Source organism: Vombatus ursinus, unplaced genomic scaffold (assembly GCF_900497805.2).
Source record: "Vombatus ursinus unplaced genomic scaffold, bare-nosed wombat genome assembly UNPS02009824.1, whole genome shotgun sequence".
Taxonomy (NCBI): domain Eukaryota; kingdom Metazoa; phylum Chordata; class Mammalia; order Diprotodontia; family Vombatidae; genus Vombatus; species Vombatus ursinus.
The window spans coordinates 5,280,649-5,294,391 of NW_020949602.1; the positions used below are offsets into that span (position 1 = coordinate 5,280,649).

Below are 13,743 nucleotides of genomic sequence, written 5' to 3' on the forward strand. Positions count from 1 at the left end.
GGTTTCAGATCTCCTTCGGCCTAGCGGACACAGACAAAGCCTCAGCACAACACCACGATCCCATTTGTGAGCCCTAAAACTGACTACTAATACATCCGATATATAAGGTTCCTAACTCTTTGAAAAAGGATGAGTTTTGTTTCACTTAAAAAGTGGGAAGGAGGGGACACAGAAAATTGGGCAAACAACTGGCCGCTATTCCATACAAGGAGAAAAGGGCATTTCCCAGGCACCATGATTCCAAAAAAGGTCCATGAGACTCGTTTTCTATTAGACTGGGAACATTTCAACAATAACACATAATGCATTAAAAAAAAAAGTTTTTTTTTTTATATTCCCTAAAAATACATTTTTAAAATTATAAAATAAATGGGAAAGTTCTGAATATTCACTATAAAACCTAGAAAAAAGTTGTTTTACAAATAATCTTTTATAATTCCCTATCTCAAACCTTTCCCTATAACAATCTCTTTTTCACTCAGCTGCCAAAGTGATTTTGCTGAAGCATCTGATCATGTCACATCCTCCTCTCGCTCTAACAAACTACAGTGGCTTCCTATTACCCCTCAGACAGTTCACTGACATTTAAATCTCTGCTGAACCTGGCTCCTCCTCCTTTCCAATCTCCTCACACTTGAGCTTACATTCTGTGTTCCAGCCACACTGGCCCCTAAACTCCCTGTTGTGCACCCACGTCCACATCACGGTAGTGTCTGGCCTTGGACCTGGCGTGGTCTCCTTCCTCACAGCTGACTCTCTTCCTCCAAGATTCAGCTCAACGCCTCTTTCTTCGTGAAGCCCTCGGCTAATGCTCCCAGCCGCTAGCACCCTCCCTCCCAAAATGACCTTGTATTATACATTTTGTACATATTCTGTGTAAACTCATACAGGTATTTTTTATCTCCCCCATTAGACTATAAGCTCTAATCTGAATCTTACAACATATTCCACACTCGGTTTAAAATGGATTCATAACGTGAATATTATAAATCACACCATAAAAAAACCAGAGGAAAAACAGATGACAGACCTTTCACACCCATGAGGAAGGAGTGAAACCCTAACCAAGTGGAGGGGAGAGGCAATTACAAAAGACAAAATGGGTCATTCTGAATACGTGAAATTGAAAAGCCTTTGCATAAACAAACTAACGAAACAAGGAAGGACAGAAAAGGGAAATGTTCAGCTGGGCCAATCTTTCTATCAAATACGTTTGATAAGGGTCTAATATCCAAGATATAGAGATAATACACAGAAATACACGAGCAAAAGCCACTCTCCAAAAGATAACTGGTCAAAGGATATGAATATGCAGTTCGCAAAAGAAGAAATGCAAACTATTAACAACCACATGAAAGAACTTTCTAAAGCCATGTCAAAATCAAATGGAAACAGGGTTCACTAGGCCATAAATAAGGATCCCTCGTGGGCCACACACTGACTTAGAAAATCACATATTTATATTAGCTATGTTTTCTTATATTGTTGCTTATTTTGTTAAATATTTCCCAATTACATTTTAATCTGGTTTGGGCTGCACTGGGGAGTATAGTGCACCATATGTTTGACACCTCTGTTCTGACTCACTAATAATATGAGAAACGCAAATTAAAACAACCTCACAGCCAGCAAAGGGACAAAGATTACACAATATGGGAACAGTTCATTTTGGAGGGGTTGTGGAAAGACAAGGCACATGAATGCATTACTAATGCAACTGTAAAGTCATCCAACCATTGGAATTGTAGAAGAAAAATAAAAGTGTCCAAAGCATCCACACACTTTGATCCAGAGATTTCACTGTTAGGGATATAAACCAAGGAGATCAATGACAAAAAGAAAGGCCACATAAACACCTAACAATAGAGAGCAGCATTTTTTGTGATAGCCAAGAACTCAAAGATGGGAGACCCAGCAGCACGTGGAACATCACAAATAAAAACAGCCTTTGATGACATGTTGGCTAGTTTTGTGGAGTTTTTTTTTTTCCTTCTTCTTCTTTTTGTTATTCTTTCTTATAAAGGATGGTTCTCTGGAAGTGGGTGAGATGCAAAACGATTTGCAGGTGATACAAAAACAAAAGATATCAATAAAAATTACTGAATTTTCTCTGAAAGGTTTGCTTTTGTCTTCATATCCTGGCACTTAGCACAAAGCTTCACACATAGTAGTTAATAAATGCTTTAGTTTGTGGGCCTGGTCTTGCTAAGTGAGGTACAACACACAGCTATACTTGACAAGTCTTTAGACGAAGCATTTGAATGGATATGGCATAAATTTTATTTTGAAGGACATCTACAATACATTTTGAAATAAATCAAATAAATCTCGTATCAGAAAATTATGAGTCTAAAAAATGACATCTACATTTTCTTTTTTTAAAAAAGTTTCCCAATATTTCTATCCTAGCAGATGCCAGAATTAAGTTCTTTCTTCCACTACTATCGGTCTTACTTGGCTAAGCAAATACTGGTTTTGACATTCCTGTTTCCAATGTCCTTGAAATTAATGTGACATTCCACATTACGAGACATTCACATACAGCTCTGGAAATGAGGCTGGCTTCTCTCCTGTGCCTCTAATGGTGGAATACATATCATAAACCAAAACATAAAAAAGGAACAAAGCTTCATGTTATTGAGAAAGAGCCAACGATTCCCACTTTTGTGACATAATGTTTTCTGAGAACACACAAGTGAATGGAGTATATACTTATTTCCTTAAGGATTTTCAACCAAGCTTTTAATGGAAAAATGCTAAAACGTCAGTTTTGCTTCCCCGTACATTATGACTGATGCTTCTGAACAGAGAGGCGAGCCATCATTGCTGATGCTCATGGAGCCATGGCACTCATGCATTCTCATCAAACATCCATGAAAACCATCAAATCAGTGAGTAAAGACAGCAAGAAAAAAGCCCAGAGGTTTACCAGGCATCGTGAAATTACTGGAGTATTAACTGTGAGACGGAAAAAACAGATTCTCTGTCCTGGTTGTACTTTATCTCACGCCCGCTGACTCACAGACCACAGTGGAGGAGTCAAAACATTCTCTCCAGACCTTGCCTACCTTCACTTATCACTTTCTCCTCCTCTGAGGTTCATGCAATTTACTGCCTGAATCACCCCCTTTCGGCTCTTACCACCTTCCATCCTCCATAACTTCAGGGCTTGCTTCACAGTCTCTCTCTCCTCTCCATCTCCTGCCCTAATGTTCGGGGACCCCCTCAAGTACCCCAGCTTCTCCATTCCACCTCAGCCACACACAGAGACAGTCACACCCTTCACTTCACCATCCCCCACAGTGCTCTATTTCCATGTTCGTGAAGTCTGAAATTCTTTTCTCTGGTAATAATCATTTTTCATTCCATTATTCTCTGGCCTTACAACACCCTCCCCACCCCATGCTTCCTCCCCACCATGATGTCCAATCTGTCCACCCCTGTGTTCTTTCCTTCACTATCACCCTGCACTGGCTGATCTCCTCCCATCCCCTCTCTTGACCCCTTGGTGAGCCGACTCAGCTCTACACTCTCCTCCATCCAGGATGCCCTCCACCCTTGTCCTTCTGCCAATCACACCTGGCCAAGCCCCAACACTGGATTATGGGCACTGCCAACTTCTTGATTCCTTAAAGAAGATAAAGGAAATCACAAAACTGCTGACTGAGCCCTCCAAAAATGCATGTAATCTGCCTTCAAGTGGGCCCTCACTCTAGCAAAGTAAACATTCTATTCCTCCCAAAGTGATTTGCTATCCCACACTCCACAGCAGCTTTCCAAACCTACTCATCTCTCCTCTAGCCTCCCACAGCATCCCCTTCGCCTACTGTCTTAGCTGAGGTACCCCTGCCCAGAGAGCTTGCCCCTCTCCCTTCCTCCTCTCAATACTTGCACTTCTATCCCCACCATCTCCCCCTTCATTCCGGTCTCAGACAAAAGGCAGACTCCTTGACATCTGTCCTTAAACCAATCCCCCCTCGACTTCTCCAGCCAACCACTGCACTCTTATCTCCACTCTCCTTCCTATGATCACTCTCTCCCAATCTACCAGCTCCTTCTCAGAGGCCCCAAGCAGGCCATGATCGCTCCCATCCTTCCAAGCCCCTCACTTGATTCAAACATTCCTGCTACCTACTGCCCCATGTTTCTGCTTCCCTTTATTGCTAAACTCCTTAAGAAAGACATCCACACAAGTTCCAGTGAAACCAGGGAAGACCTATACAAAGTGATGCAAAGTGAAGTGGGTGTACTGTAGGAGGACAGTTTATATAACAACACCCCTGTAAAAGCAAATAACTTGGAGAGACTTAAGATATCTGACTAACACAAGGACCAACCATGATTTCATAGACAGATGATGAAACCTGCCACCCACCTCCTGAAAGAGGGACGATGGACTTGGTGCAGAATGAGACCAATTTTTTTGACATGGTCAGTGTGGGAATGTGGCTTTGTTGACTACATGTATTTCTTACAAGGATTTTGTTTTTGTTGTTTCCTCCCAACTGTAGGGGAGGGGGCAGAGGAGAAAAAAAGAGAAAATTTGTGTTCATTTTCTAAAAGTCAGATTTAATTAAAAGGCAATCAGTGACTCTACCTCCTCTCCTCACTTAACTCTAAATCCTGTGCAGTCCGGCTTTCCATTTTATCACTCAAATGAAATTGTCCTTTCCAAAGTTACCAATGATCTCTTAATTGCCAAATGTAATGGCCTTTTCTCAATCTAGAATTTCTTTTATATTTCGGTAACATCTGACACTGTCGATAAATCACTCGATCGATAAATATTTACCAAATGCCTACTATGTGCCAGGCACTGTGCTAAGCCACTGGGGATACAAAAAAAGAGGCAAAAGACAATTCCTGCCCTCAAGAAGTTTACAATCTAACAGGGAAGACCACACATAAATACATACAAAGTAAGCTATATATAGGATAAATAGGAAATAATTAACAAAGGGAAGGCACTAGAATTAAGAGGGATTGTGGAAGGCTTCCAGTAAAAGATGAGGTTTTAAGTGGGACTCCAGTAGCTAGAGCAGAGAAGGAAGAGCAGTCTGGGCATGAAGGACAGACAGAGAAAATGCCCAGAGCCAAGGGATGAAGGGTCTTGTTCGAGGCACAGCTAGGAGGTCAGTGTCCCTCATTCAAAGAGTACACATCAGAGAGCAAGGTGTAAAGTAAGAGGGGGCTATGTTAGGAAGGGCTTCAGAGGCTAAAGAGAGGATTTTGTATTTGATCCTGGAGGCCATAAGGAGCCATTGGAGTTTACTGAGTGGGGTGGGTGGGGTTAGACCTGTACTTTAGGAAATTCACTGACAGCTAAATGGAAGAGAGACTGGAGCTGGGAGAGACCTGAGTCAGGCAGACACGCCAGTACCTCCGGCAGTATTTCAGGCATGAGGGGATGAAGGTCTATACCAGGGGGTGGCAGCACAGAGAGAAGGGGGCATATTCAGGAGATGCTGTAAAGGTGCTTGGATATTTGTTTGGAGGGGGTGGTGAGAGATAATGAGGAGTCCAGGATGACATGTAGGTTGGAAGCCTGGGGGACTGGGAAGACAGTCTTGCCCTCTACAGTAATAAGGAAGGTAGGAGCGGGGGAAGGGTTTAGGGGAAAAGATAATGAGTTCAGTTTTCAAGAAGTTGAATTTTAAGATATCTACTAGACATCCAGTTTGAGATGTCTGAAAAGCAGCTGGAGAAGTGAGATTGGAGGGCAGCAGAAAGGTTGGGGCAGGATAGGTAGATCTGAGAATCTTCAGCATGGAGATGGTAATTAAATCCACAGGAGCCGATGTAGTAATATAGAGGGAGAAGACAGAGCCTTGTGGGACATCCAGTGTTAGCGGATTCAGCAACGGAGACAGAGAAGGAGCAAAGACGTAGGAGGAGAACTAGCGGAGAGAGAGAGAAGTGTCCTGAAAACCTCACCCTCTCCCTCGAGATGCTTTCCCCTCTCTCCATTTTCACAGCAACGAACACGCTCTCTACGCACTTTCTCCTGGTTCTCTCTCACCTGTCCAATTATTCCTCCTCGGTTTCCACTGCCGGCTCATAGTCAAAGACACGTCCTCTGTGAGTGGCCCCAAAATTCTGTCCTGGGCTCCCTTCTCTTCTCACTTATCTCACCTGAGGACCTCATGAGCTGCTCTGGTTTATCATCTTCATCTACACAGCACTAATCTCTCTCCTTAGCTACAGTCACTGCATCTTGAACCGGATAGCCCATACGCATCTCAAACTCAACATGGGCAAAAGTGGAATTCATTACCCTCCACCCAAAACCCTTCCCTCTTCCCAATCTCCCTAATATTGTGGAAAGCCCTATCGACTTCCCAGTCACCCAGGCCCCAAACCTCACTCTCACCCACAGAGCCTATCCATCGTCAAATCTCATTGTTTCTACCGTCACAGCTCTCATGCACCTCCCCTTCTCTCCACTCACGGCCACCATCTTAGTTCAGGCCTTCATCACCTCTCACCCGTCTACTACACCAGCACACATACCTCTCCTCTTACAAAGGAGCTTTAGTGGCTCCCTGCAACTTCCAGGATCCAATAAAAACTCCTCTGTTTGGCATCTGATAATAATAGCTTACACCTTATATATAGCGCCTTAAGATCTGCAAGTGCCTTACAAATATCATCTTTTTCAAGCCTCACAATTATCCAGGAACATCCCCATTTTATAGATGAGAAAACTGAGGCAAACAAAAGTTAAGTGACTTGCCCAGAGTCACATAGCTAGTAAGTAACTGCGGCCAGATTTGAACTCAGGTCTTTCTGACTCCAGATCCAGTGCTCCATCCACAAAACCAGATAGGGGCCTCTTTAACCTGTTTCCTTCCCATGTTTCCAATATTCCTACATCTTATTCCCCTCTACACCCTACCACAAGCCACTCACTCCCCCATCCCTGTGTCTCTGTACTGCCTACCTCCCATACCTGGAATGCTCCTATGCCCTCACTCCACCTCTGTTTCCCTGGTTTCCTTTAAAGCCCATCTTTCTGGAGGAAGTCTTTCTCAGGTCCCACCACCTAAAGCTTCTCCTTTCAAATTGCCTTTCCTCTACTCCATATAGATCTGGTATATACCTAGTCATTTCATGTTGTCTCCATTAGAACGTACACTCATGAGAGCAGGGACTGTTTTTTTTTTCCTTTCTTTGTATTCCCAGTAGTTTAGAGCAGTGCCTAGCACTTAGTAGGAGCTTAATAAATGCTCATGGACTGACAACCAACCAATAGCCACAAAGCCCAAACTGCCTCTGGACCTGTCTAGACATAAGCTCTTACTGAGCTCCACTAGTACCCTTAAAGCTGGGTCAGAGGAGTTGGGGAGGAGGGGAGGGGAGGGAATGGAGCTTATAAAAGCAAAGGCTAATGACTAATTAACAGTGGTCCAAAACAATAAAAGTTTTATGTGGACCCTGCTTAGCTGTTTCTGATCCGCCAGGGTCAAAGAGAAAAGTGGCTTAATTACATAAAGTGCATAGGTTGATGTGAAGAAGAACTTTTTCACTATAACAATGATTAATCATTAGAACAGACACTAGAAAACATCACACATTTCTTAAAACTCTGGTGGCTTAAGAGGGAACGTGAATAACAATAACAATGGAAAGAAAACTACCTGGGAAAGACTGCAGCACTCTCGGGGCCGGCATCACTGATGGGTGCCACAGCTCAGAACCACTAACAGAGTGAGTGGCCCCGACAGAGAGGGACAGACCCAAGACACACAGGCGGCCAGGTGGACATCGCCAATGTGTGTGCTGGTCTGGCTTACTTGTTACAAGGACTGTGCTTTTCCTTTTTTTATTGGGGGGAAGGACCTGCAACTAGAGACAGAATGGCCAGGAGAAAGAGAGAAGGAGAACACAAATGAGATTACTGGAGCATCTTTAAAAATGTAATGATGAGAACAGAAGTTAGTTCAGAGAAAAACACAGACAAGCAGGACGATTTTGAAAGTAAAATGTTGGATTTATTACGTGTGTGTGTGTATACGTGTATATATATATATATTTTTTTTAAGCAAGCGTACATAATAGAGATTCATGGCTTCACACAGCTTTCTCTTATATTTTGCATATGAAAATGTTCTTTTTTTTGGTGTTCGTTAAAATCAATATAAAAAAATTTTAAAGTAACTTGGACTGAAGTAGGTTATATGAGATAAGCTAATAAGATTCCTTCTATTTTATGGTTCATTATTTCCAACTTCCGTATACTGAAAAGGGGTGTTTGCAAGGGGGGAAAGGGAACAAGCATTTATTAAACACCTACTTATTATGTGCCAGGCACTGTGCTAAGTGCTTTACAATGATTATCTCATCTGATCCTCACAACCACCCTGGGAGGAAGGTGTAATAATAACACCCCATTTTCCAACTGAGGAAACAGAGGCAGATAGAGCTTAAGTGACTTGTCCAAGGTCATACAGCTGGGAAGAGTCTGAGGCTGGATCTGAACTTGGATCTTCCCAGCTCCAGGAAGGCACTCTAACAGTGGTGCCACCAGCTGCCTTGAAAACATTCATCTCATCTAAGGATCTGACCAAGGAGCAACAAACTGACATCTCTTGTGATTTTTATCTGCAAGTTCTAAAAGTAAGCCTTAAAACAAAGCACTCATTCTGGAGATGTAAGTGGAGATCCAACATCTCTATGCCACAAATTTCTGTTTCACGTTTCATGATAAATTCATGGTTAAGAGTAGACCTCCAAGAGGGACTGTGGGAGATGGCAGGCTGGGCTCAGGAGCCTGGCTTCTTACAAGGCTCCCCACAGCCAGGCGGGGTTCCCTCCAGCCTCCTGGTCCAAGACAATCCGTGCTCAAAGGTTCTAGAGCCAGTCAATGAGCCCGCTGAGCTGCTGTCTGTGACTGCGGACAGATCTCACAGAGCAGGAGGGCCCCAGGCTGGGAGAGAGGCAAATGAGATCCTGAACATCCAAAAAGACAGGGCCGTGGAATCTGAAGGCCAGCCTCAGTGGGCTTGTCTTTGACTCCTGAGAAAATTCTAGACTCTGGTAGTGAAGAGATAGCTAGAAAACCAGCACCCTAGATGACAGCTACACCCCCAGGCTGAATCCAACTAGATGACACCTAAAAAAGAAGCAAGAAGCACAAGAGGCCAGCACCATGAAGGGCAGAGCTGCATCGGTGTGGGGAAGGTCAGCCACAGGTCCAGGTCACCCCTCCATGCCTGCACATTCATAAGTGCATGCCTGTGCACGCCTGTGTCGCATTCATGTGTGTGTACAAGGCAGACCATGCCAGACTCACCATGCCTCTTATGCTGACATAGTTACTAAGCTGGCTAAAGGAAAACAGGCAGGAAATGTCCTCCACCGAGTCCTGCTGGGTTTTTGCCAAGGGTTTCACAAAAGGCCTCAGGCTGTCACTGCAGAAGAACTGGAAAGACGGGGGAGAAATGACCACACAGGCGGAGGAGTCAGAGTTGGCTGAGTAGCTGGATGCAGAGAAGAGCCAGAAATGGCTCAGCGTCAACGGGAGGCAATACTTGGTGCCATGGAGAGAGGCAGTGGCCTGTATTTAGGAAGGTCTGAGTTCAAAACCTGCCTGAGTTTCTTCATCTGTAAAAGGGAGGTTAGAACTACACCTATCTGGTGCAGTGGATAGAGCACCAGCCCTGGAGTGAGGAGGACCTGAGTTCTAATCTGGCCTCAGACACTTACTAGCTGTGTGACCCTGGGCAAGTCACTTAAACCCAACTGCCTAAAAAAAAATTTAAAAAGGAGGCAGCTAAAGGTGGGCAGTGGATAGAGCACCAGCCCTGAAGTCAGGAGGACCTGAATTAAAACCCTGCCTCAGACACATGATACTCACTAGCTCTGTGACCCTGGGCAAGTCACTTAACCCCGACTGTCCCACAAACAAACAAAAAAAAAGAACTGCACCGATCACCCAGGGTGGTTGTAAAGATAAAATGAGATATTTGTAAAGTTCTTCATAAACTTAGAGTATCACTGCGATGAGTGTCCCAGGGATCTGTGCTTGGCCCTGCATCACTGAACAGTTATCAATGATTTGGGTAAAGGAAGAAATAGCATGCCTATCAAATCTGCAGATGACCCAAAGCTGGGAAAGGAAATCAATACATCACATGATGGTTAAGATCCAAAAAAACCTGGTGTCTTTAGTAGACTGCCATCTCAAGGAGTCGGGGGGACATGGAGGCCAAACAAGCCCTCTCAGTGCCCCTAAGAGGATTAGCAGGCAGTGGGGTCCTGGTGGGACGGGCTGAAGTCGAGAAGGGCACTGATAAGCCAAAGAGATCTAGTGGAGAGCAGGCAGAAGGTGGATGCACGCCATAAGGAACGGCGGGAGGGGACACATCTCCAAGTACATAAAGGGCCATCGTGCTGAAAAGTGATCAGACAGATTCTGCTCTGTCACTTGGAGCCGGGCCAGAAGCAGGCTGGGAGGTACAGGGTCAGACCTTGACACCCTTGCTGGATGTCAATCAGAACGTCCTGACAATCGGAGCTGTCCCAAAGGGGAAGAGGCTGCCTGAGGGGATCAGCAGTTCCTGCCTCTTCAAGCTGCCCTCCCTGTGCTGGGGAGCCTTTCTCCAGCCTTCCTCCAGCCTCCACTACTTCTGAGAGCCACAGAACTTCAGAGTTCAAAGGAACCTCCACCTCCAGGGTCCCTCCTCTTCCGAAATTCTATGATTCTTGAATTAAGCCTGTCTCAACAAGCAAGTCCGTTTGCAAATAGTAAGGACCTTCTAATTGCCAGGCACTCGGGGGAGAAAAAGAAAAGGCAAAAACAGCTCCTGTCCTCAGGAGCTCATAGTCTGTCGGGGCGGGGGGGGGGGAGATGACAACCAAACAACTGTGTACCAACAAAATAAACTGGGGTAGTCTCCAAAGAAGGTGAGATTTTTGCTGGGGCTCACAGGAAGCCAAGGGCAGCAGGAGGTGGAGAGGCGCAGGGAGACAATTCCAAGCCTGGGGACAGCCAAGGAGAAGGACAGGGTCAGGAGATGCAGGATCAACAAAGAAGCTAGCGTCACCGGGATGAGCACGAAGGCAATAAGACAGAAGAAGCCGGCAAAGGTGGATTACGCAGGGTTGTGAATGTCAAACAGAGGAGTCTTTACTTGATGCTGGAGGCGACAGGGAGCCACAGAAGCTTATTGAGTGGGGGGGGAGGCAGTGGCACGATCAGATCTGTGCTTTAGGAAAATCACTGCAGTGGCTGAATGGATGATGGACTGGAGTGGGGAGAGACCCACCGAGAGCGATAGAACTGTCCAGGCGTGAGGTGATGGGGGCCTGCACCAGGACAGGGGCACCAGCAGAGGAGAAACGAGGGTGTACAGGAAAGAGGTTACAAAAGCAGAAGCAACAAGGTTTTACACCAGCTTGGATGGGGGGAGCGGGGGGAGTCCAGGATGACCCCTTCACCGGGAGCCTGAGGGTCTGGGAGGACACTGGTGCCTCTGCAGCAGCAGGGAAACTGTTCCAGAGGACTCACGATAAAAACTGTTATCCACCTCCAGACAGAGTGGTCACAGATTCAGAGAACAGATGAAGGCACATATATTTTTTTTGGACACAGTTAATGTGGGAATTTGTTTTGCTTGACTATATCTTTATAATAGGTTTTGTTTGTCTTGCTTTCTCAATGTGTGGGGGAGGGAAAAGTGACAGGGAGAGAATTCAAGACTGAGAATACAATAAAAATGAATTTTTTAAAATAGTAGGGAAGTTAGGAAGAGAAGAGAGTTGCGGGGGTGAAGATAACGAATTCTGTTTGGGCCTACATTCTAAGATTCCTTTTAAAGTTAATATTCTATAACTCTAAGCACTCTGATAAATAAAGGAATGTATAAAATGATACAGAATCAACAATAACTTAAATTTATGCTAAGTGCAGTTGGCTTGAGGTATTTGTCTTTAAAAGAGCCAGCTTTCCCCACACTCTAAAGTACAAGAGCAAAAAACAAAGTATTTCACCTGCCAACAATGATGGCAAGAAGTTTCTGTGCTGGCTTCAGAATGAGCCAGAGAAGAGGAGCAGGCACAGCCCAAAGCCTCGATGACGTGTGGAAGCTGCTGCCATCTCTCCTCCCCTTCCCAGGAATGAACCGTGAGAGCGCGAGGACGGCACTTCCCTCCATCGATCCCTGGCGCCCAGGCCAGCTGCTCATCCTCTTCCAGGTTTCTCTGCTTTGGGCCCTTAAAAGCCATCCCTGGCTGTTCTGACAGGTCCTAGAGAAGGGAGGACTTCCCCTCGGCAGACAAGTGAGCCCAGGGCTCCTCCTCAGGCTGTGTCCCTGGCACGTGTCCGCCATGTGGTTCACTAGCACCTGATGAGCACGCTTTGAAGTCGGACACCAACATGCCCTAGGAGAGTTTCTCCAGTTAGTCAGCAAAGCTAACCGAAAGAAAAGACAGTTTCTACTAGAAGACTGTAGGCCACAGATGGTGTTCATTTTTCCTTTTGCTTGATTATCCTAGAACACAGAAAGGAAACTATAAATATATCTGGAAAATACCTACAACTTAACAAACTGAAAATTTTATTTATGTAACAGGGATTCAGGTTACTGCTCACTTAGCACAACTCCAGTTAAAGTGACCAAAGTGTTTCCCCACACTGTGGCCCTTCAGGGACACTTTTCAATGACACAAACAGTAACAGAGTGGAGTATTCCCCAAACTGTTCTGGTCATAAAGGGGAAGAGAGGGAAATTTAGGAAGAAGAAAATGGAGCCTGTTGTCCTGCAGGAAAAAATGGCCCATGTAATAAGTAGTTAGGATATGTAGGCAATTAGTATCTTTTCCACATCAAGAGAAACCTAAGAAGGTTCCCAGGATGTTCCCCACCCCTCCCCCTAGAGAACTCCTGGAGGCCATGGACATGGAAACCATTTACAACAGAATCATAGACTTGAGAGCTGGCAGGGACCTGAGCAGCTATGCAGGTCAACCCACAGACCCAAGGAATTCCTGCTACCATGCACCCAAGCTTGGTGATCTCCTGGGAGAGGGAACCCATTCCACTTCGGAACGTGGCTAATCGTGAGCAGGTGTTTTCAGACATGGCCTCAGTTTACTTCCCTGCCACTACCATCCTGAGCTCTCTGTCTGGTCCCCTGGGGCCAAACAGCCATTTAAATCACCTGCCTTCCAGGCAACCATCCTCCTCATTCCCCTCCCACTGCAACCCTGGACTCAGCCTCAGGAGCTCTGACAAGGGAGTCTTGGCCTAATCTACTTCCTGGCCATTTCCAAACCATGCCAGCAAGGGCATACTCCCACATTTTACCTTACACTCCATCAGAGTGTCACTCCTCCAGAGCAGGGGTTAACTTGCTTGTGTTTATAGCTTTCTCTCCAAGAGCTCCTCCCCCTCCCCCAGATAATAAGCACTTGAGAAATGCTGCATCATTGAAGCCTAATAATCCTACAAATACCTGAGGCCAGCTGCCAGGTCTACCTGGATTCTCCTCTTCCCCAGGTTAAACCAGACCAGTTCCTTCAACCAATGCTCCTATGATCCGGATGCCTCCTCTCCTGGCTGCCCTCCCCTGGGCGCTCCAAAGCTTATCAAAGTCCTAAAGCCCCAGTGCACAGAACTAAGGACAATACTCCAGCGCAAGCGTGAGAAGGGCAGAGCACAACAGGACCACCACCCTCCTAGTCCTGCAGACCACGTCCCTCTTAAATGCAGACCCAATGCTCACTACAGAAGATCCCAGATCC

At 45.5% G+C, this 13,743-nt stretch overlaps 1 protein-coding gene across 3 annotated transcripts in view; it reads right to left on the reverse strand.

Annotated features, from left to right (window-relative positions):
- OMA1 (OMA1 zinc metallopeptidase) overlaps positions 1-13,743 on the reverse strand; it is a 68,025-nt gene that overhangs the window by 41,302 nt on the left and 12,980 nt on the right. For all 3 annotated transcript variants that reach the window (XM_027852819.1, XM_027852820.1, XM_027852818.1), the window contains exon 2: positions 11,992-12,491. In XM_027852819.1, coding sequence (XP_027708620.1) covers positions 11,992-12,470 — 479 coding nt within the window. In that variant the 5' untranslated portion in view covers positions 12,471-12,491. The remainder of the gene's footprint in view (positions 1-11,991; positions 12,492-13,743) is intronic.